Here is a 24,581-nt window from a genome sequence, read left to right on the forward strand (position 1 = left end):
ATGCAATTACGTGGTTCATTGCGCTTGCTTTTGTAAGTTCTTTGAGCGTCTCATACAATATCGAAGTGTTCAAAGAATTTTTTTTATTGCTCTGTAGTAACGTGAGAGCGGCTTGCGAATCGGTAAAGATAACCCATTTTTGCGAATGTTTTTCTGATGTTATGAAACGCAAAGCACACAGGATTGCAAATAGTTCTGCCATGGTGGAAGATGTCTCCCGGGATAATTTAAATGTTTGCTCTAGCGCTAAATGTGGAATGACAAATGCTGAAGTCGAGGAATTTTTATGACACGAACCATGTGTATAAACGTGGATGTACTGGGGGTATAATGAGTAAATTTGGAAGAGTACCAGTTGCTGTGCGGCTACTACGAACATGTCTCTCTTAGATATAATCCCGTCAACCGATAACTCTATTTTAGGGTATGTTAACATCCAGCGAGGGTAACTAACATCCACTTTGCATAATTCAAATCTTGGTAATAACGCTTTATGTTCTCGAACAACATCGTGAATTTTGCTTTTGTTTCTTTCGGTGAGCGCGAGGTTTAATGGATGCTTCTCGTGTTGGGTTAAGATGCGATAAATATGTCGGCATGTTTCAATCGTTCGTATGACTGGAAATAGGGGGTGACGAGCTTCAGCAATTACTAACGAACCCGAGGTAGCCTGCGGAACCCCAAGACACACTCGCAGCCCCCTTGCTAGTAAACGTTGAAGATGTTCCTCAGAAGTTTGCGATAAACTATGGAGAATAGGTGCCAAGTAAGCAATTTTTTGTTTTATGAGTGCGTTCTGAACTTGTAGTAGCGAAGAGACTGATCCCCCCCACGTTGTGCCTGCGAGTCGCCGAAGTACGTTTATTACTGCATTGGTCTGTTTTTCAATTGCGCGGATGTGTGAAGCCCATGTAAGTTGGCGGTCAAGAATAACTCCAAGAAATTTATGCTCTTTCAAAAACATCAAAGTTTGCCCGTCAAGCCTAAGTTGGGAATTAATCAACTGTCGTCTAGCGAAAGGAAGTACGGCTGTCTTTGCGTATGAAAGACTCATGCCTCTTTCTTTTAAAAAGGTGTCGATACTATCAAGACCCTCTTGCAGCGTTGTTTGAATTTCTTGTATATTAGAACCAGAGGCCCATATGCAGATGTCATCTGCGTACAGAGAATACCGTAGACCAGATGGGAGTTTTTGTGGCAAGGCTACCATGACACACAAAAACGGACTGAGAGCACTGCCCTGCGGAACGCCCTGCGTGATGCTGTGATAATTACGTTCTCCTTCAATTGTTTCCATAAATATTTTTCTAGCTTTCAAGAAATTTGATACCCATCGTAGCGTTCGACCGTGTAGGCCAAGCTCTGACATACCAGCAAGGACGCGTATGTGACTTACAGTGTCGAATGCTCTTTGAATGTCTAAGAATACTGCTACTGTCACATTTCCGCAGCTTCGTTCATGTTCGACGTATGTGGCAATATCTAATACTGCATCCACTGTACAACGATTTTGTCGAAAACCAGTCATGTGGTCGGAAAACACATTTGTGTGTTCACACCACCATTGCAGTCGACTGTCTATCATCTTCTCCATTAGTTTGGAAAAACAGCTTGTGGCACTGACGGGTCGGTAGGAGTGAAGACAAAGTGGAGGTTTTCCTGGTTTTAGCACTGGAATTACCCGAGCTAATTTACATGAATCCGGTAGAGTCTCTCTTACCCAGATATCATTAAATATCTCCAAGAGAGTCTTTCTTCCTACTGGACCTAGGTTCTTTAACATCACATACGTAACACCATCTGGGCCTGCGGTTGTCTTTGCACGGCATGACGAAACAGCACTTTTCAATTCATTTAATGTAAACTCACAATCAAGTTGTGGATGTTGTGATATAAAGCACGCACGAACCTTCTGTTCTGCTAGTGTTGTCGAACTTGCAAATTGTAGGCAAGTTCATGGTTATATTGCGCTCAGTTTTACAAACACGATATTAAGGAAGCACAGGACGTGGACGGACGAAGCGCGTGGACGGACGATTGCGCTTCGTCCGTCCACGTCCTGTCCTTCCTTAATATCGTGTTTGTAAAACTGAGCGCAATATAACCACGAACGTTCACCAACTAGCCCCCTTCATTGCTTTACTAAATGTAGGCAAGTAAACGGAATTCTCGGTGTGGATATAAGTTAACGAAATTCGTCAGCAACAGATGTTTCCGGAGTGCTTCGAGCTACGACAAGGGCTCGAAAGGGATGGCTCTGGGTAACTGGACCACTAAAAGATCGGACAACGGACCATATTCTGGGAACTGGAGTAAACGGCGACAAGGACGCGCAGTATTCTCGCCATTTCCTTATACCTAATTTTTGTAAGCGTCTGCGGGAAGTTGACTGAACTTTCTGTGCCATCTTGTAGTCATCCAGCTTTCCACTGCGGCGGTAAGCCCGTTCTGTGCGCCTTCTAATTGCTCTTAGGCATTCATGTTCGCCGTCGACTGCAACGTATTCATTTCGAACAATGACTTGCTTTGTGCAGATCTTGTAAGACTCACACAATATATTTGCAAAACTTTGAAAGTTCGGATTTTCGCCCAATGAATTACTTAAATGGTGCCGAAAGCTTTGCCAATTAGTATGTTTTGAGTAGCGGCGGGTCCCCTCACTCCGTATGAGGCGTTGTTTTACCAGGATCGGAAAATGATCACTACCGTGCGTTTCTATGTCCGTTGACCACTCAACGCCATCAAGAAGGTCTTGGGAGCAGAGCGTAACATCTATAAAGCTTGAGTAACGAAACCCCCGCAAGAACTTTGGAGAGCTGTCATTTAACACAATCAGATTACTTTTTTCTGCGGCAGACTCTATAATGCTTGCACGGGAATCTTTATATTCACTGCCCCAGATGACGTTATGTGCGTCGAAGTCCTCACAAACCAGCACATGTGGGTTTGCGATACCAAACACATTCACCAAGCTGTCTACTGATATTTTGCTTGAACATTGTAGATAAAGACTGATCGCTGTGACGCTTGTATCTCCAAAAGATATCTTGCATGCTACGAACTCCGGTATATTTAAATCGCTCGATTGTATTAAATAGGACGGCAGGTCTTTTCTCACGCATAACATCGCTCTGCTACTTCCAACAATGCGCGATGATCTATATATAACATAGTTTGAAAGACAAAAGTAATCTCGTACGCCTGCCTCCTGTATACATAAAACAGGGAAGGTATGTTGAGCTAGTAGTTTGCGAAAATCAGCTGACTTTTATTTCGAAGGCTATTAGCACTCCACTGAAATATGAAAACATTGTTATAACGATTATTCATTGTAAGCCTGCAGTGGAGCTTTTGGTGGTTGTGGAGAGAGAGAGAGAGAGAGAGAGAGAGAGAGAGAGAGAGAGAGAGAGAGAGAGAGAGAGAGAGAGAGATAGCAAAGAGAGGAAAGGGAGGGAGGGGTGGTTGTGGAAGCACCAACGATACCATAGAAAGCAGTGCTTTTACCTCTGGCAGGTTGTTTGCGTGTGGAATGGCACTGAGAATTACACGCAGAGCTGTAAATAGCATGGGCAGGATTATCTGTGCCACGGGTAAAGACGCGCAATCACCAAACAACGCTTGTTGCGTTTCGCCTGCGACACGTGGTTTTGCCGGCGCGACTGCGGCGGGGCGGCAGACATTTTGGCCCGATCGTCGTCGCCGCAACACTCATCGCCAGGTGTTTCCAGGCGCGACTGCGGCGATGCGACCGCCTAGGGATCATCCTCATTCCAGTCATTGTGCCCGAAACAGGCGATGCCAAAGCCGGGACCGTCCTCTCATTACAGTCATTGTGCCCGACCGGCAGCGCTACAACAGGGTGCTACGAGATCGTGCTCGACAGGGTGCTACGAGATCGTGCTCGTCATGGTGCTACGGCATCGCTACGACAGTGTGCGTCACCATTAGCCCATTGTACATTCACGTGCTCGTCTTTTGAGGGGTTCCTTCTTGCCCTCAACTGCGAGAGTATAAAAACAGCTGCCCCCGGACGCAAAAGGGAGGGCTCCGATTTCTTCTGTTGAGTGAAGTGCTCTCCCGTCTCTCTACTTCGGTCAAACCTGACCACCAACTCTTTGCGATGTTAAAATAAACAAGTTGTTTCGTTGTTACCAGTCGACTCATGCTTTGCCGGGACCTTCGGATGCTTCCAGTTGTACCCCAGGCCGCCAGGCCAACGCTACCCTTGGGGCTTGCGACCCAGGTACAACCACGGGCGTCAGCGCCGAGTTCCCAACAGATCGTACCAGCAGTCGGATCCCAAACACGCTGAAGCTCCATGTGTGCTCGAAGCAGGTCGCTGAAGAGCTGACTGAGATGGTCGCTGGGACGACAGATGTGGCTGAGGCGAATGTTGAGGTAGTCGCTCAGATGTTAGGTGAGGTTGCTGTGTCAATGACACAGGGCGTTGTTTAGAATGTCGGCGAAGTTCACTCGAAGCCTGGGCAAGATGAGTAGTATTCTCTGGAGGTGAATCGTGTCGCTCGCTGTCAGAACGTTGTCGACCTGAGTGCTTTAGAGCTGCAGAATAGTTCATATTGACCACTTGCTTTTTCTCTTTGTTGGCAGTTGGAGGCGCGCATCTTACAGCATCAAGGTTGGGTGGGGGCGCATTACGAAGAGGTAGGCTTTCGTATTTAAACTCATGTCTGCGCAACCTTGAGGCAGCTCTGCTCTGAGGGCACCCGGAGTAGGAAGCTGTATGGTTTCCGCCACAGTTGGCACACTTTGACTGACACACAGACTTGCACTTTGAATGGTTGTGGTCTTCTGGGCATATCTTGCAGCGACGTGGACTGCGGCAGTTCTTCGATGAATGTCCAAATCTCTGGCAATTGTAGCATCTCAGAGCAGGACCGTGATATTCTTATACGGGATGACTTGTGAAACCTAGATGCACTCGTTGCGGCATTGGTTTGTCTTCTCTGAAATGGAGAATGACGGTTCTCAGAGGGCGTGATTCTACCTCTCCGTCTCCTTGGCGATTGTAGCGTGCCTGACGACGGGCAGATGTCACTCCAAAGTCCTTCAGGAAGTCAACCAGTTGTTCTTCTGTATACTCAACTGGCACATGGCGTATCTTGCCGACATTCTTGGTATAAGACGCCGGAATGAATGGTTTGACTCCCAAACCAGCCACTTCGCTCATCGACAGTAGATGTCTTGCAGATGAGACTGAAGTAACGTGGCAGAGAAACTTCCATCTCTGTTTACGCGGAATGACTGTACTTTTTTCTTTGCGTCGGAGACAATTTCAGACGCAGCGCGGTTTGGATTCACTTGCCAGAAGTTGCGCCCTTCCTATGAGGGTCGAAAAACAACTGGAATTCCCTCAGACCGCTTCTTTTTATACGATACCAAGGAGAACGGGGTTTCATCGCAGTCTATGTATTCATCTTCACTTAGCTCATAGGTAGATGTCTTGTCGTTGTCAACCCGTGGTTTCTTGGCTTCACTTTCGCTTGTCTCAGCCATTAAGGTGCGCTGGAAGGTAGGGCAGCGCTGAAAACTAGCGTCGCCGGCTTGATGACATTAGGCGCGTGTTGTGGCACTTCCGAGTGCGGCTCCGATTCTGCCGCACTCATGCGCCTAGGAACGCGCTTTTGGACATATGGCTTGTGCCGGTGTTCTTTGCTGCCTACCGCTACCCGCCGTGGTTGCTCAGTGGCTATGGTGTTGGGCTGCTGAGCACGAGGTCGCGGAATCGAATCCCGGCCACGGCGGCCGCATTTCGATGGAGGCGAAATGCGAAAACACCCGTGTGCTTAGATTTAGGCGCACGTTAAAGAACCCCAGGTGGTCAAAATTTCCGGAGTCCTCCACTACGGCGTGCCTCATAATCAGAAAGTGGTTTTGGCACGTAAAACCCCAAATATTATTATTATTTGCTGCCTACCGCCGTGGTAGGCGTAGATGCGCGGCGGAGCGCAGCAAAACTACGCGATATTGTGCGTGATCTTTAGCACATCTGTATCCCACGGGATGTCTGTTCTCTCTGGACAACAGCGAAGCCTCAACACTGCACTGATTCTTGAAGAAAACAGAAAACAATATCTCACCGAAGAAGCAGCGGCCGCTCGGAGGGACTTCTTCTTCTTCCCTTGTCCTTGTCTTCCCTTCCCTTGTCCTTGTTCGTTGTTGTCCTTGTTCCCTTCCTTTGTCTCGTCCTTGTTCTTTTGTGGATGTATGTGTTAGCGCTGTTACAATTTTCAAATCAGCTACAGCTCAAAGCGTACAATTATTCAGTCAAAAGCGCTTCTCGCTTTCGTCGTCTGCTGCGTACAAGCCGTCGTCAGCTTCATTAGCTAGGATTCGTGTCCCCGGGAAACGGAATGACTCATCATGAATTGGCTCCAACGCGCTTGGTTTCTACTTCGAGACATGCGCGACCTACCAGTGGTGATGAGTGCACGTTCTAGGCCGCGTTATTGCTATCGTGCAGGCTCCACGTGCGATAGGTTTGTTTATTAACTTATTGAATTGGCGTCTCTACAATGAGCGATATTGCTGGTGTTAAAGGGACACTGAAGTGAAAAATGATTTCTTCTGCATCAATGAATTACCGTACTACAACACCACTCTTGCAACGATAAGACGTTTGGTAAGCCAGAAAAAGCGCAAAAACGAAATACGTGTGGCGATGCCTACTTAAGTTACCGCACCTGGGGGCTGTGACGTCTTGGATCCTGATGGCATATTGTAGGGCCTACTAATTATATATAGTGGTACAGATTGACTACATTATGTTGTAAAGGAACCAAACAACAAGTATGGCAAGTTTCGGGAACCTTTATTCAGCCAACGCGGCCCAAATGCGAAAACATACTTTGGAATCCCTGGCGTCACGCTGACGTACCGGCGCTGTGGTTTCGGCGTGAAATTCAAATACTGATTTTTGGACCTTCATTTTCTCATCTAGTAATCAAACTATTTTTTGAAATGACTGCCTGCAGGGTTCTCAAAGAATGCTTCATTAGACTAAACTGATTTATTGTTTCGCTTTAGTGTCCCTTTAAGGCCGTTAAGGCACCCATTCTCACAAGACTCTTGCAGGACTTCTGCAAGACTCACAAGACTCACAAGACTCTCACAAGACTCTTGCTGAAAATCAGATGACGAGCTGAAACAGCTAAAACGATCACTGGCTGTTGCCAACGTGCAATTCGTGGTTCGTTCGTCACGAAGAAAGTCAGGGCAGTGCACTAATCTGTGAAGGTGGTTCATACCGCTGTCTAGGGGGCACTTTCGATCGCGGGCTACCTCGATCCAGATAGAATTCGGACCAAGCGCTGCTACACACTCATTTTCAATCGCATATTTGACTTTCACCGTCCTTATCCCAAATATGATTAGACGTTTGATTTGGGTTGACCTCAATCGCTAGTGAAAGTAGAGATGCCAGAAGGCCGTGAACGCTGGCATTTTAGAGGTTGAACGTTCACGCTAGTTGAGCATGGCTCGCGTTGCCTGCTTGTGTGGAGAGCGCGAATACTTTGGGAACAGGAAGTGTTAGCGATACCGTGCAGAGCGGCGTCAATTTTTCCACTTAAAACTTATAATTTCCGTGCTATAGGAACGAAGGAGCTTCACATTCTTATCTCAAGCAAACGCACGCTTCTGTCTTGATGGCTAAATCGACGACACAATTCATTTAATCAACTTTCGTTTATTTAGCGCTGCAGCTGGGTCAACTGCGGAAAATCAATTACTGGAACAGAGATCTGCTGACTCCGCATGGACGATGAACCAATCGCTGCATGGCACATCGAGTACACGTTGCAACCAACACAATAATTCAATTTGAACACTACAGAGAGGATGCACTTAACCATGCCACAGGAATATGAATACAGACCGGAGCTGTTTAGCGGCCGTGCACAAGAATAATAATAATAGAAAAGGCAGTGTGATCGTTCTACAGCAAATTACTTCATGCAAGTGAGTGCTTTCGAGGAATGGGCGCCTGTTTCGTGTATCGCGGCGAAGTAATCAGAAGTTCGCGCTTCGCCTCATATAATGTTAAGTCCAAATTAAAAAGAAACGTGCTTGTCTGTGCCCGAAGCGTCTGGCGCTGGGTTGGAGAGCTGCGGGCATCGAGGCACCCTATAAAAGAAACTTGAACAACGCCGCCTATAGGAGAACTTACACAAACAATATCATCAGAAAAAGAAAAAGGAGGTGGCGGTGCAGAAGCTCCACCCTAGATGAACGAGTTGTGGAGACGCCTCCGATCATGAACCAGCACCACATATTCACGAAGTTGCAGATGCATTGCACCGGCTTCCGCACGCTACCGCTCACTTTCTTTTTAAAGAGCTAAACTCGCAATATAGCTGTCAAGAACTAGAAAAAAGTCTGTTGATAAAATTTGCAGCTGCATGTCACGTTTCGTCATTTGGATGAAAATGCAAAATTGCATTTTGCAAAACTTTTTTCAAGACACGTGATTTCAAGGCATTTGAGCTCTCGACAGCCAATCAGAGAGTCTAAATGGCAGACAATGGCGGCGGTGCCGCCGCTATTCTCGCGCTTTAACATACCCCGTTCCGGCCACGGCGGCCGCATTTCGATGGGGGCGAAATGCGAAAACACCCGTGTGCTTAGATTTAGGTGCACGTTAAAGAACCCCAGGTGGTCGAAATTTCCGGAGTCCTCCACTACAGCGCGCCTCATAATCAGAAAGTGGTTTTGGCACATAAAACCCCATAATTTAATTTTTAATACCCCGTTCCCGCGCTTTAAACAAACCTGCTGTTTGGTCGAACGAAGCGCAACCACCTCGTTGACAGGCTGTCTCGTTTCAGCTATGGAGCTACGTGACTGGCAGCAATCGTGAATTCGCTCGCCTGCCAGCTTTGTAACTCGACGCCGGTCAAGCCAATAAATAAGTAGTTCTGCGAGCTAAACAAGGCAAAAGAGAGCGCGCCCGCTGTCCTCGCCTTTGTAGAGCCTCCCTGTCACGCTTGTATTCAACGCGGTAATCTCCCCTCCCCCCACCTCCCTACCCTTTCTGTATTTTGTTTTTTTCAAGCGTTGTCATCTTTCGGCACACATTTCGTCGCGGACACGACGAGGCGCTCCAGTGCGTGGCTTACCTGTCGTGCTCCATGCATGCACACTTTTAAGCTTCGAAGGGCGCTTGACCCGCTGTCTGCGTGGATTCGCTGTGATGCCCTCAATTTTCCGAATGCGCTTTCAGAGCTCGTGACGCTGATTACCGTAGTTGCATAAGCACGTTAGAGGGGGAGGTGTCTTTCTGAGTCACGTGTTCTTTAGTGACCGTGGAGTTGCATGGTGGAAACTTGGCGCCTTTTCCCGCGTTCCGCCCACACGTACATGTCGTAGAAAAGTATTAATGTAAAAGGTGTTATGCTGTGTGAACAGCAGTTGGCAAACGAAACTCTGGCTGTTTAGAACTTTATTATTTTGGGCTGCTATAAGTTGAGGCTTGAATAATTATAAACAAAGCACAATAGCTTGAGCTTTGTGAAAATTATTGCTGAAAAATGTGGTTCTTAAACTTTAGTATGCCGGCAAAAATAAAATTCAGTTTTTACAAATTTGTCTTCGAAATTTAGCATGTGTAGTAGTTCATTGCATAACGTGTATAAGTGGACAATGCGCAGCAAATTTTGATTGAACTAGGTTTCTCATTCTAGAGTTATGCGTGTAGCAAAACTGTACCGCCACGATATCGCCTATAATAGCTGATGTCGGGAACATTGCTCAGAACGATGGCTTTCTCTTTTCTTTCTTTGCAGAACAACATCGTGGTAGAGTTCGAAGGCGTTCATCCCGACAGCGCAAAGCCGAAGCTACACGATGCCCACGTCGTGCTGGAGTCAAAAGAGAGTCTTGTGAGTGTCTGGCACGGTAGCTGTGCTGCCGACTATTTCCGTATTACCATGTGTGTCTGAGGGGGAAAATTTTCGAATAGGATCGAACGCGAATTTATTTATTTATTTATTTACCCTCAGGGCCTTTCGGCATTAGAGAGGGGAGTGGGTTATACAACAAATAAGAAGGAAATAAATCATGAGCTTATACACAATATTTGCTAATTATACAATGTTAGCTGAAAGTATGATAAATGCAGTAATAGAACATGACATATAAAAGTAACATTAAACAAGAAAAAGGAAAACACCAGGAGCAGTTCGTACAAATGTTTGCTGTTGTACATTGTTAGCTAGTGCTTTTCGAAAATGATCATTGTTATTAATGGAAACAATGTCAGAAGGAAGCTCATTCCAATCTTTCGACGTACGTGGCAAAAATGAGTGTAAAAAGTGTGTCGTGTTACATGTACCAATTCTAACTTTATGATGATGATCAGTACGGTGAGATAAGTAATATGGTAGCGACATGAATTTTGGATGAAGTATAGGGTGGTGATACACGTTATAAAAAAATGAAAGGCGGGAAATTTTTCGACGTGTTCCTAGCGGTTGAAAACCCAGATTCGATTTCATTGAAGAAACGCTCGCACCACGGTAGTAATTCCAAAGAATAAAACGAGTGGCGTTGTTTTGGATGAGTTCAAGGGAATGTATTAGGTTTTCGTGGTAAAGGTCCCATATAGCTGCAGCGTATTCTTATTTTGGCCGTAACAGGGTTTTATAAAGTAGTAATTTTAAAGGAGAGGGAGCATGAGAAAAGTTACGGCGTAAGTATCCCATCAAGCGGTTAGCTTGATTAATTATGTATTCGACGTGATGATTCCATGTTAATCTAGATGTTATATGTAGGCCTAAGTACTTATATGAGTTAGTAGATTCTAAAGCAACGTTATTCAAGTAGTACACAGGCAGATTATCGTTAGATCGGGATACTCTCAGAAATTTGCATTTGTTAATGTTGAGTTCCATTCGCCACAATCGGCACCATTTGCTGACGTTATTGAGATCGGCCTGAAGCAGGGAGATGTCGTGTTCGTTAGTTATTTCTCTGAGGATTACACAGTCGTCTGCAAATAAATGTACGTCAGAGGTTATTGCTGAAGGAAAGTCATTAATGTAGATAAGGAATAATAGAGGTCCCAGGACCAAATACTTTTGCGGAAGTAATGGATGGTAGAGGTATAATCGGGACGATTGGTTAGGATCAAATCGAGAATGTTTGCGGAAGTGGATGTTAATCTCGTGGCTTGTGTGACTAATTGAGTTAATGAAAATGTAGTACAAATACCCAAGAAATCTTTTGAATCAGAAGAAGAAGATAATAAGTTGGGTATATCACTGTTCCAAACTATATTAGGAAAATTAAAGTCACCAAATAAGAAAAGAGGTGTAGAAGGAAACTTTGTCGTAATGGTACTAATTATATCATGCAATTCATTGGTAAATGCGGGTGACGAGGAAGGTGGACGATAGCAAACGCCTAAAATTACCTTTTGATGGTTCAGAGTTGCTGTAGCCCACACTGATTCTAGATTGGTGCTGATGTGAATGGGTGACGATGGGATGCGTTTCGAAAGGGCAAGAAGTACGCCGCCATCACGGCGCTCTGTTCGGTCACAGCGGTATATCGTGAATTGTTTGCTATCATGAAACAGTTCCGAGTCTTGAATGTCATTCGAGAGTCACGTTTCAGTTAAAGCTATTATATGGGCTGAACACGTGCCCATTGCGGATGATAATGAGTCACGGTTTTTCAGAACACTTCTGATGTTAGTATAAAGGATGCTGACTTGATTATTTTACGCATGCCCACTGCCCCTCACGTGTCCCTAAGTAGGAACGTGTTGCGAGTCAGCTGAAACATGGTTTAGGCCGACGTTGCGTCTTGGCATCTCCTGAATACTATTCGAGTTAGAATGGTACATGTAGCATATGTTGTTTAGTAGCAGTTTCTTGTGGTTGAGTTTAAACTGTGGCGAGTCCGGTTGTGATTTCGCAAACTCAATTAGTTTTTTACGGGCAAGTCGAGTTGCGGGTGAAAAGTCCTCATTAACTGCAATGTTGCTAGGTCTTAACTGCGCGCGTGATGAAAGTACCGATTCTTTCGCTTTGTAGTTAGTAAATTTAGCAATTATCGGGCGACATTTGTTAGCTTGGTAAGTGCCGAGCCGGTGGGCCCGCTGAATTGAACTGCTGGGAAAAGGTCCAAGAGCAGCGTTAAGTAGTCAGGTCAGTTTTTCTTCTGTCTGTTGCCAGGTTTCTTTCGAGTCGGGTAGGCCATGAAATATTGAATTATCGCGACGAGACCTGTCCTCCAGATCATCCAGACGCGATAATAAGGAGCTGTTCTGAGCAGCGAGGCTATCTACGTTGTCTTGCATGCATGTTAGGTTAGTGTCGAAACGTTCTAGGGATTTTGATTTTTCTTCTAAATCGTCAAGCCTTTTCTTGATACCTGCTAGCTCAGTTTGTATGTTTTTCTGTCCGTTTTTAATGGCTTTGACATCTGAAACAAGTTCGGTTTGAACTATTATTCGAACTACACAGGCTTTAAATATGACGTCAAATGCGGGATACTTCCTTTTCTCTGCTTCTAAATGTAGAAAAGAAAATAGAAATATGGAGAGGACACTAGGTTCATTTACTTCAATGCATGTAGCATTATGAGTGCGAAAAAGCCGGCGTCTGTCTATAGCAGCGAAACGGCGCCCGAATTCCCATCGGCCGCGACGCCTCGTCACCCGCGCTGTCGGAAGCCTGTGTTGTCCGCGCGTGCCTCTGCGCACGAGCCCTCGCCTGCGATTCCGACTGCGCCTCGGTGAGGCCAGACCCAGGAGCGCCAAGTGTTTCAAGGCGCTTGCTTGCTCGCGAGGAGTTCATAACTCGATGGACCGCTGAGCGGCGTCCAATTGGACATTAATGCTTCCGCATCCTCAACTCATAAGAAGTGCCTAAATGTCCTCGGAAATTTTTTGGTAGTCCGTTCAACTGTGTCTATAGACTAGCAAAATATGGGAGGTCACCGATTTTACTGGTTGGCTCGGGCCCCGAAAGTGGCCATAGGAAAAAAATATGCATTGACTCTTTCCCTATATAGCTCCAGTAATCGTAATATTCGTGAGACCCGCTGCGGTGGCCTAGCGGCTATGGTGCTGCGCTGCTAAGCACGAGGTCGCGGAATCGAACCCTTGCCGCCGCGGCCGCATTTCGATGGAAGCGAAATGCAAAAACGCCTGTGTCCCGTGCATTGGGGGCTCGTTAGAGATCCCCTGGTGGTCAAAATTAATCAGGTCTACGGCGTGCCTCATAATCGAATCGGGGTTTGGCGCGTAAAACCATAGAATTCGATTCAGTATATATATATATATATATATATATATATATATATATATATATATATATATTTAAGGATACCTTACAGACCCGTAGAGGCATTGTATAAGGGGGAGAGTACACTGAAAGATTATAATATACGATAATTAGACTACATATTTGAATACATATACAAAAAATACAGTGTAAGAAATGCGCTAAGATACGTTTTGTACATTAGGGCACATTTTGCACTTTGCGAATTATAACCGGCCAGTTCACAAGGCGTATCACCTTTTACTGAGCTGATATTTGATCTACCGCTAAATACTGATATTTTCGGGATGGCAAAGGTATATATATTTAGTGCATGCACCTCGTAGATGAAACGCAACTTTAGAGAATGTCGCATCTTCGTTTTTACTGTATCGCCTTTGTATCCCGGTTGACATTTATCGTGGTTCATTTGCTTTTGGTAGAGACATTACACTTTAACAGGCATTAGACATTTTCTTTCCTAAGCGTGTGAACAGACACTTTTTGGTAAGTTCATAGAAAGTTCGCAGTGACTTCCTGGCATACGCTGCTAGTGCCATTCCTACTGTAGCAATTTCCGCGTCTACGCGACATTGGATCTCTGGGTTGTTTCTCTTCTTGTTCCAGACAATCACGACCGGAATCACCTGCGAGCGACTGATTTTGGTGATCAAAGTCAAGAAGACCGACGACCCGGAAAGGACTGTCCACCGGTACAACCTCCTCGTTGAAAAGCTTAACGGAAAGGCAAGTCTCTCGTAGGCTGGCTGCCTCCAGGGAGTCGCTCGTCGGGCCAAGACGAACGTGCTCAAACTGCTAAGCGAGCTTCGACCGCCTTACTCCGACATGCTGGGAAGGGCTTCTGAAGGAACCGAGTTCCGCGGTTCGACGCCCCCACTTTCGCTCAGACGCAGGCTATGCCTGCAGCACTAACGCCTTGTGGAAGCTAGAGCTACCGCGTTAGCTAATCAAGTGCCGAATTTTTCGAACTCTGCGCACTCATCAAATGGTTTTCCCGAAAGTGTAAAGTCTTGCTTTGACCTTTGAGATTGTTTATGAGCGCCTAGGCATCTCGTAACACGGCGTGATGCTGGGGGCACGCGTGTATACAGGATGTTTCAGCGAACATTTTCAAAATTTTTTAAAGGTTGCCTGTGGCAGATAGCTCAATTCTAGTTTATGAGCCGGTCTACTCGAAATGGCGGGCACTGCTTGTACAAAAAAATTGACTAATGAACAATAATTCACTAATTAACGTTTAGTTAATTATCTTATGACCCATATTGCAATTTACAAATTCTAGCAGTGGACTTCGCAAGGCGGATCCACTTGGAACGAATTGTCAGGACGACAAGTTTCGATGTATAAATTCCCGAACTTTGCGGAGAAATGCATTGGTGTTCCAGTTACTTGTGTGTTTCAGTGCTGAAACGACGTTTTGTTAACAAATTAACTGGAACGCCAATCCATTTCTCCGCAAAGTTTGGGAATATATATCTCGAAACTGGGGTCCTCTTGAAAATTCGTTCCAAGTGGATCCGCCTTGCGAACTCCACGGCTATGATTTGTAAATTGCAATATGGGCCATAATGTAATTAGTTAGAAATTTATATAGTGAATTTTTTTAAATAATCGAGGTTGCATCTAAATTTTTTGTGCAAGTGTTATCCGCCGCTTCGAGTAGACTAGCTCATGAACTAGAATTGTGATATCTGCCACAGGCAACCTTTAAAGATTTTTGAAAGTGCTCGCTGACACACCCTGTATAGCGGGTATCCCACGTAACTTGAGCCATGATTTAAAAAAAAAATGAAAGGTGTGTCGGAAGGGAATTGAAGCGAACGCATGCTATTCGCACTGGCATATAGTAACTCACGTAGTCTTTAGTTTCCCCATAATTCACTAATTAAGTTTAATTATCCTACTTTTTAATTATTACCCCAAGTAGGACCCCAAGTACGATACAAAGATTTGTAGAGCACCTTCAGAAACCACTGATCGAGTTATTTCCTGTACGATACGTCTCACGTCGTCCTTTTTTCCGGGTTGCACAGAAAATCCGCGAAATATGAAGAAAAAAAAAAAAAAGCCACGTGCGGTTGCGCAGTGGTATCGTGCTGCTCTCAAGCGTGGGTTCGGTGAACAAGGTCAGCTCTCGTCGTATGACGGCGCCAATGCATGCTGCTGGCCAACGGGTTCATGTGACCCTTCTGTTAAAATCCTCCTCACTGATGACCTTAAGGTTCCGGCCTCCGCACTGGCGTCGCGCACACTACCGCGAGGGTTAGAAGCAAGGAATGCCAAAACACCCGTTTCTGCCCCTTGAACTACCGTCGCAGTCGTGTGTCGCTTTCTTATGAAGCTACCCGTCTCGCAAAGGACTTGCATTGTTGACGCACTAGGGCATCCTCCACAATGCCACATCCGGAGTAGCTTGGCTGCCTTCCTCTCGTCGTCGTGCGCTGCCGCCAGAGCCAGGATCATTTTAGCCTTGTGCAGGTCTGGCGTGGTACCGTTGAGATGTCCCGTTATGATGACCCACTGACACGTCAAGCAAAAATGATTTACGTAATCGACAGCAGCATATGCTGGCCGTACAAATCCACCAAAACGCATTAGATGGGCATAGCCTGCGCATGGCTTGTTTCTATTGCTAAAGGGAACAAAAGGAACATATGTTCCGAGCGTGCCCATCTGTAGAACAAGATGAGTGCGCAAAATTACAGTTCCAAGTGCGCCAATTTCTACGATATCGGTACGGTACGATTTCTCTAGAGCTCTTGGTTTCTTTTTTTGAATCTTGATCCAAGTTAACTGGGACACCCGGTATATAAATGTCGGCAAACACATGAAATCCGAACGAAAAAAGAAAAAAGAAAAAGAAATAGGGTATGTGATTCAAACCCGATTTACATAACTAGATTAAAACACGAGCCATCTGTGTTTGAAAGCCTTAACCACTATACAAAGTGCTACAAATCTTGTAAAACTGGGAAATTTGCGTTATGTTTAATTGTGTAATTATCCAAAAAGAATTAGCCAAATGAATGATTACTGGTGTTTAGTCGTATCTTCTATGGCCTGTCATCGATCTGCGGTCTAAGCTAGGAGTCGAGACATTTTCCAGGAGGTAACTCTGTTGTTAAGTGGCTACATTACGTTCTAGTCTTAGACTGTTTTGGTTGGGCGTCCGCAACCACCCACGTACGCAGCGCGCGAGGTTGTTCGAAGGGGATTGCTGACGGTCACGCGCCGGAACCGGCACTAGTTGTGCTACTCAGCGCTGCCATATGCCACCTTCTGAAACTGGGTAGCCAATATCAGCCGCCACGAAGTCAACCTACAAGCCGGAGTCATATCTTCAGCAAGAGCCTTATCGGAAAATGCGCTCTCGTGTACTCGCGAGAACTCCCGCAAAGCCCGCAGAGCCTGCAACAGAGGCTACGCAGCTTTTGGAAAGCTGCAGGCGCATGCAAGAGACCGCGCGTGCTCCTGCGCACTGCGCATGCGCACTGTCGCCTCCACTGGTTTCCTGCATATACGCAAAGGTGTTGCGGTCGCCCAAGTAAAACTGGCTATTGTGGCCTAAAAAAGTTACGATGCCTTCAATCTGTTTTCAGGAGTGTCAATTAGAAGACGCGTATCTGTTCAGATCAGTTCTCCAACGAAGCTCCTGACTCATGCACATTGTAAAAAGCAGTTATAAATGATATAAAAACTGAAAAAATGAACAGATGTAAAGCTCAATAAGTCTTGATTAAGGAGGGGTGTGAGCTCTAAAATGTTTTTCCTTATTTCTGGTTCAAACTGAACTAAACTGCACTTTTTTAATAAGTTTTTCTTAAACCAAGCCGGTAGCGGGTGGAAAAAAGAAACAAAACAAGAAAAGTAAATGTAACTGCGTTTTTACAGATTCAGATTCAGATTTATTGGTTCCAAAAAAAGAATTAATTACATGACAAATATACAGACGAGGGTCCCAAAGGGAAAGAACTGTAGTGGGACCTTCAGTTAATATTAGCAACATTGATGGTGATATCAATAGTCAGCAAATTATCGTATTATGAACAACATCTACAGATCAAATACATCATTAGACATGTCATTTACAATCAAACACGAAAAAGCACGTTATAAAAGAAAGTCGGAAAAAAACATGGATGAAATACAAGAAATGACAAGTGAGATAAAAGTCAAAGGTACACCGCCAGATCGTAGTTTAGTTACCGCAGGAAATGATGCTTAAGGTGATTTTTAAAAATTGCAAGAGAAGTACAGGATTTTATGGTTGATGGTAATTCATTCCAAAGAGAAATTGCAGCGAAGGAAGATGTTTTTTTGCCGTAATTGGTATGAACCATGGGTAACAAGAAATTGTTAGCCGCAAATCTGGTCATATTTTTATTCTGCAAAAGGTCAGTTGCAATGAACGGAAACGTAAGGTTATTATGAAGCAACTTGTGGAGTAAGACGAGTCTGTTAAACTGGAACAAATTATTAATAGGCAAGATATTATACGCGCGAAGTAACAAAGAGGCATTGGATTGCATGGAGCTAGAAGTGATAATGCGTATTGACTGATTTTGGATATGTTGATTTGATGATAAGTGACAAGCGTACGTGTTGCCCCATGAAGCAATGCCGTAATTAATGTGACTATGAATTAACGCATAATACAACACTAGCAGAGCCTCACGAGAAAAAAAAGGGCGAGCTTTAATTAATGCACGTATACCAAACGCAGTCTTGTGCTTGAGATGTTGGAAGTGAGAGCGAAATGTAAGGTTAGGGTCAAGATGTATGCCAAGAAAAGTGACATCGGTGCTAACGGGAATTGAATGAATTCCAAGCTTTACTTCAGGAATAGAAGTTAAGGCCCTTTGAGCACTTTTGAATAACATAAATTTAGTTTTTAAAGGATTAAGAACTAAGTAATTGTTGCTACACCATTTTATAATGTTACTTAATGCAATATTTAACTTAGATGTAAGAGTAGTAACAGATTCGTCAGATGAAGATATGGTTGTGTCATCTGCGTATAAAATGCAATGCACGTAGTTGGTGGAGTTAAGAGAATCCGGAAGATCATTAATATATATAAGGGAAAGCAAAGGGCCCAGAACTGATCCCTGTGGTACACCTTGGTTAATACATTTTGTTACTGAGAAAGTATTTGCTGCATGTACTGTGTATGGCCGGTCAAGTAAATAATTTTTTAAGAATGTTAGAGCAGGACCGGTTATACCATAAGAGTCCAGTTTATTAAACAGGACTTGATGGTTAACCGTGTCATAAACTTTACTGAAGTCTAAAAATACAGATCCGACTAAGTTTCCCGAATCAATACATTTTTTTTTATGTAGTCAGTTAGAGGTAGAACAGCTAGATTCGTGGAACTTCCTGGGCGGAAACCAAATTGATTGTTCTCTAGCAACTTAAACTTTGTTAAGTAGTTATTAAGTCGTTTAACAAATAATTTCTTAATGAGTTTACTAAGGCAGGAAAGAATTGCAGTTGGTCGGTAATTAATAACTGTGTGTTTGTCGCCTTTTTTAAAACAGGAATAATCTTGGTATTTTTTAAAAATGAAGGGAATGCACCTTATTTAAACATAAGGTTGATAATATTACAGAGCGTGTCGCAAACTAAATGCGCAACCAGTTTTAAATGCCTGACGCAAATATTGTCTAAGCCAGGCCCTGTATCTTTAGGGTTAGCAATCGTGGAGCACACTGACGTCATTGTTCTGCTTTTGTTTCGCAGTTGAGGATATGCTGCATTAGCACGGAGCAGCTCTTTGTCGTCCGCTTCGTTCAGCGACCTGACGTCAAGGTTTCGCTGCAGTCCTCGGTTGCTGAAAACGTAAGTGCCTGTTTCTGTTGTCTACTGAGATTAAGGTAGAAAGTACCTCGGCTATACCACACTTCTCTATGTTTTCAAGGAATGAAACTAATAAATATAACAACGCCGCAACGGAGAGTTCACTCGAGGTATGTACATGCCGCAAACGGAACAGTCTGTCATCAATTCAATTCAACTCAATTCAGTTTTATTTTCAACATTGGAAGACGAGGTTACAAAAAGCCTCGAAAAAGGGCTTGTAACCGTCCACTGACCGCCACAGTTGACAGACAGCAGAACATCGCGGTTCAAAATATAAAACAAAATTAGCATTGCGCATACGAATATACTAAACAATCGAAGAATTACGTATTGTCAAGTTTACAGGTGATACGTGTGCACTTGTAGTCCTCATTCATTGGGGCAACATTTGTCCACCTACTAATTGGATGCGACCTCCACAGTCTGTTAAAGTGATCACAAACAAAAAATCACCGACGCCGTAATTTTTAACGTATGAAACTAAGATATTGTCTTCTTTTTTTAATATACTTCTGCCGTAACAGAAGCGCTGCGGTAACGGGAGTGTTACCTTCCGAGATATTTGGCCCACCTTATTTCTTTCTTGATCCAGCTGGCACATCAACAAATACAAAGAGAGACAGAAAAAGAAAGAAAAAAGAAAGAAGGAAAGAAAGAAAGAGAAAGAGAAAGAAAGGAAGAAAGAAAGAAAGAAAGAAAGAAAGGAAGAAAGAAAGAAAGAAAGAAAGAAAGAAAGAAAGGCGGATCATCAACTGTCCGCTCTCGCTCCCTGAGTCCACGGCGAAATGGCGGAGGAATCTAAAATAGTTTGCTTCATTAACGCAGACTTCCAGAGAGATACGCTTTGTCTCACTAATACCGTGCAGGGCTTTCGAAGCTTGCAGCAGCGCGTGTGAAACAGGATGCGCAGTCACGAAGTCTTCATCACAGCACGTCTTCTACCATGTCCCTAACTGGTTATTCTTATTGGCTTATGTGTTTCTGCGCTGGCTCACCACTGTTGAGGCTCCCTTTTGTATTTACTCATTTTGCTGACTGAATATATACATGCGTACTTAGTATGCTGTGTGGACTTTCGTCTTGTAGCTTTGTTTAACTGGGAGCCTATATAAACAATTTATTTTCTGTGTGTCGTCGCCCGACGCACTGCATATATATCCACAACAGCGCCATAACTGATCTTGAATCTTAGCCGAAACGAACACCGTATGGCTACCGGTTAGAGTATACATTGCCTATATGAACGTGCGCGCATCGGTTGGGATAAAACCGCGGCTATTAATGAATGCCGCAACGCCATGCAGCGCCGCGAATCGGAATGCGTCGTATACGTACCCCATGTGGCCGCCGGTGTAACCTGCACAAAGCTTATACACGTGCTAGTAGTCACACATGTAGCAAGCTACATGTGTGACAACAGCGGAAGTCAGCAGACTTAACGTGAACAGGCTGTATATTGGTGGGCCGATCACTACGAGAAGTTGATCACTATATCTCTTTGTATGAGGAGTTCCGTAAATCGCTCTCCTCACCATGCCACACCAATTCTAACTTAAGCGCCGCAAGATATCTTGGAAAATTTAAGGATCTGCTACTCGTCTATGTCCGCGCTTTGCGCAATGCTCGTGTGCGTCAGCGCATGCAACGCAGCTGCATGCTTCGCGAAGTAGCTCGCGCGAAGGAGTCCTTCGAGAGGCTGCACAAAAAAAAAAAAAAAAAAAAGAAAGGATCGCTGGCTTGATGAAATCCGTGCAGACAATGCGTATAACGAAATTTCCTTTGCTCCGGCTGCCCTAATCCAAAATTCCTTATCGCCGGGTAAACTTTTCTAAGCACCTGGTTTTGATGCTGAACATCTCCAAGTTTTGCCGGACTATACTGCCGCGAGCTACGAAGCGCAGAAAAAAAAAAGACACAAGTTTGGCATCGCTTTGCATATTTATAACATTATTTCAGTGCTGCGAGCTTCCTTGCATGATTTTTAGCATTTGTTTTCGCTTGCAGCGGCGTATGAGCGCAGTGTTTTGCTCGGGTCAAGGGCTTCATTTCTTGGGAGTCCAGCAGATGGCGTATACATCGCGATTATTCTGAGGATCAAACCCATGATAATTTGACTGGGCATAGCGCTTAATCTAGAACCATGTACTCTATTTTGTTTGATGCGGCATTAAATCACTTCGTTGGTTTTTTATTTTCTTTTTGCTAGAAAAACTACTATTATACTTCTGTGTTCGTCGCGGCAGGGGCTGTGTTTCAGCATATTTAGTTAGCTTTTTATTTTCCTTGTGTTTTTGTAATGAAATCTCCCGCGCCGCTTCCGTTTTGTTTCCTTAATTGCTTTCGAGTCGAGCTGCTCGAAAATCGCGGTCCTAAATTAGCTGCTTGAGGAGACTTGTTGATAAGCTTCTTATATAGCGTTCGCGATCTAAGCTGATTAACATTTCTTCACGCCTATTAATAAGTTCAAATCACAAACTAATTCCTGAAGACATGCCACGACTGTCGTCATGATTTCATTGCATGTTACCTGCAGTGCCGGCCCTGTCAGCAGCTTTCACTGTTTTTTTTGTCTATTCGCATAATAGGTTAAAATACGCAACTGTTATTTCGCCTGTATCTTCCGCGGGACAAATAATTTTTATGCTTGTGATGTGTAATTTTTGTTCTTGTTGGCGTGGGCGCCTTCGGTGTTTATCTGGGTGTAATAAATGGAGTTACCCGCCGCTCTTATTCAGTTTAAGAGTATTTCAAACTTAGTTTGCGCACTCTAGGGTGCATCAGTGAAAACTGCAGAAACAGACGCAAACACGAAACCAACAAGTATGCAAAAAGAACACGTCGACTTCGTTTCGCGTAACATTTCGTTCCCCTTATTCAATTCTAGTTCTTTCCATTAATATAGCTTCCATCATAGGACGTAAAAGATGTCCCTCCTTCACAGCGCATGTGCCCAGAACGTTGCAACATTACGCAAACGTAACCAATTTACACAAACGTAATAGTTGGGCATTCAGTCGTTTAAACTCAGCCGGTATAGAAATAAGAAATCGTGTTTCGCTGATGCGCTCGCTTCTTTTTTGTTCATGCAAAAGGCTGATTTTCGCACCAGAAAGCTTTGCCAAACGGAGATATCGGTTTTCGTTTTTTCTTCTAATGCATATAATTTCAGCACGGCTTCCGGAATACGTAAGACGATGTTTGCTGCACGGGACTAAAAACGTTGTCTGCACGTACTTGAGAAATGTCTTTTGGTTCATTGAATTGAATTTATGCTTCACATCGGCAAGTTTGTTCGTCCTGAAATATGGGAATCAGCGTAACGACTCAAACAAACCAAAACACGCTGAGGCAAAATGCTCATGTGGAAGTCATCGCGTACTTGTGTTGCTTGTGAGAAGCCAGACGAACATGCAAAAACATTCATGTGAAAACAGACATACCTGCAAGCACGTAGGTGAAAATGTAAAAAAAAAAAAGAAATGCATTTATTGTCTTTTGCAATGGTTTGTATTATAGCGTACGATTTACCTGATTAAACATCATACTACATGCACTGGCGATGTAAGAGGGATCATGAATCTCGACTATTGTATCCACTCGTAGAAAGAGGAGGAATAAACATTTTGTAAAAAGAGAGAGCAACGCAACTTCTTCCTTTTTCCAGATAAAACCGACGTGTGAGAACCGACTTCTTTAGCATGTTCTTACCTTTTGCGGTTATCGCATGGTAATGTGTTTAGAAAAAATTTATTCCAACAAAAGACGATACGATCATTTTGAGTCACAATGACCGGCACAATATCACCATGACGGTAACATATGCAAAGTACTGAGCAGGGCATGCACAGCACGTTTTTATAGAAATATTCGAATCCACATGGCCTCACTACGGTATTACCACTTAGACCAACAGAAACATATAGTTATACATAAACTAATTGTCATATTATGTTTAGAGTGCACGACGATGATTCTATAGACAGGGAACAGCATTTTAAGCGCAGCAGTCCATTCGATGACCGCCGACCATCGCTGACCACGCTTGTTTTTCACCGCTGCTGAGTTGTGCTAATCGGTCTAAGGGCACGAGCAAGTTCGCCCGATAAAAAAAAAAATGTTTACTTCCAAGTTGGCCGTTTCTACCCCTGTCTGCCTACCTACAGGCGTGCGCCCCTCGCTTATATATCCCACGTGACAGTATATTCGACATGCGCAGTCATTATTCCTTGTGAAATGGCAAGGCTAAAATGCGCACACTGGCGCTGGTTAATACAGCACAGTGTCATTGCGGTCAGTTCGTGATCCCCAAGCACTGCGGAGGCTCGCTGGCCGCATCGATGGCTTTGTTGCCCGCAGAAGCCGCACTCGGTGGACCAGCGCGCCCTGGACGACGTTGTGCTTGAGGCGGTGGTGGACGCGCTGTCTTACACCGTGGCCGACATCAGTTGCTCGGGACAGAAGGATTTCCCTAGCTTCAAACACCGGGCACCTGTCTCCGAGATAATACAGAGCACGCAACTTAGTCAGGTGGTGAGTGTGATCCCTCTTTCTCTATTTCCCTTTGACGTCATTGATCCCTGCGCGTGCCCTTAGTGGACAGCAGGGCACCGGGACACCTGCACAATTCAAATCTTATTTTGCTCTATTTATTCACCTATGGGCAGTTTTCGTTCTCTATTTTTCTTTCTCGGCCGTTTCGTTCGGGCCCTTATTATGCAGTAAATCTAACAAGAACTTACCAGAGCGAAGCCCCGTTTATTTTAGAACGGGATGTAACATTTCTTTATTTATAGACACTTGTGTAGCCACAAGGAGACACTTTTGAAATGCGTGACATGTATGGTGTGAGATGGAGCTGGTCAAGGCGACATCGCCACCCTCTTCTGGTTTACCAAGCCTCCACTCACGGTGCGCATTGGGTATATTCCAGAAACGCAGTCTAGCTTATCTACTTGAGTTGGCTACCATTTTCAGCGGTCCATTCAATGTACTGTGCATGGCTAACTGGCAGACTGTTGGGACAAGCTCGTTTTATAGCTGCGTCAGTGCTTTAATTTTCCTCGCATAGCGTTCGATTTTTGGGCTTGCAGGATGCTTCAGCGCCGTCGCACAAAGTCAAGCACGATCACCGACTCCTTGTGAAGGTCATAAAGGCTTCCAACTTAGGCGGAAACAAAGGTACGTGTTACGTTGCTTATATATTATTAATGTTACTTTCTAGTGATTATTGTTTGTTGGTTCGGGTTTAATGGCGCAAAGGCTACTCAGGCCATGCTGCGCCACGTTCTAGGGATTATTAGTACTCTGCTTTGTCATCTGATAAAATATTTGGTTCTAGACGATTTGCTACACGAATTTGTATGTTCGTGTTTCGTGTTACATGGTAAGTTCTTGTCGTTATGCCTAAGGCAT

General features: G+C 44.4%; 1 protein-coding gene across 6 annotated transcripts in view; it reads left to right on the forward strand.

The window, feature by feature from the left end:
• The window catches only part of LOC142582263 (uncharacterized), a 227,336-nt gene that overhangs the window by 119,584 nt on the left and 83,171 nt on the right, over nucleotides 1-24,581 (forward strand). For all 6 annotated transcript variants that reach the window (XR_012828398.1, XM_075691743.1, XM_075691742.1 and 3 more), the window contains exons 2-6: nucleotides 9,801-9,896; nucleotides 13,914-14,033; nucleotides 19,050-19,148; nucleotides 23,526-23,699; nucleotides 24,260-24,347. Coding sequence is in view for 5 of the 6 variants with exons in the window: in XM_075691743.1 (XP_075547858.1) it covers nucleotides 9,801-9,896; nucleotides 13,914-14,033; nucleotides 19,050-19,148; nucleotides 23,526-23,699; nucleotides 24,260-24,347 (577 nt within the window). In the remaining variant the exon portion in view is untranslated. The remainder of the gene's footprint in view (nucleotides 1-9,800; nucleotides 9,897-13,913; nucleotides 14,034-19,049; nucleotides 19,149-23,525; nucleotides 23,700-24,259; nucleotides 24,348-24,581) is intronic.

The sequence above is a fragment of the Dermacentor variabilis genome, chromosome 5 (assembly GCF_050947875.1).
Source record: "Dermacentor variabilis isolate Ectoservices chromosome 5, ASM5094787v1, whole genome shotgun sequence".
In the NCBI taxonomy this organism is placed as follows: domain Eukaryota; kingdom Metazoa; phylum Arthropoda; class Arachnida; order Ixodida; family Ixodidae; genus Dermacentor; species Dermacentor variabilis.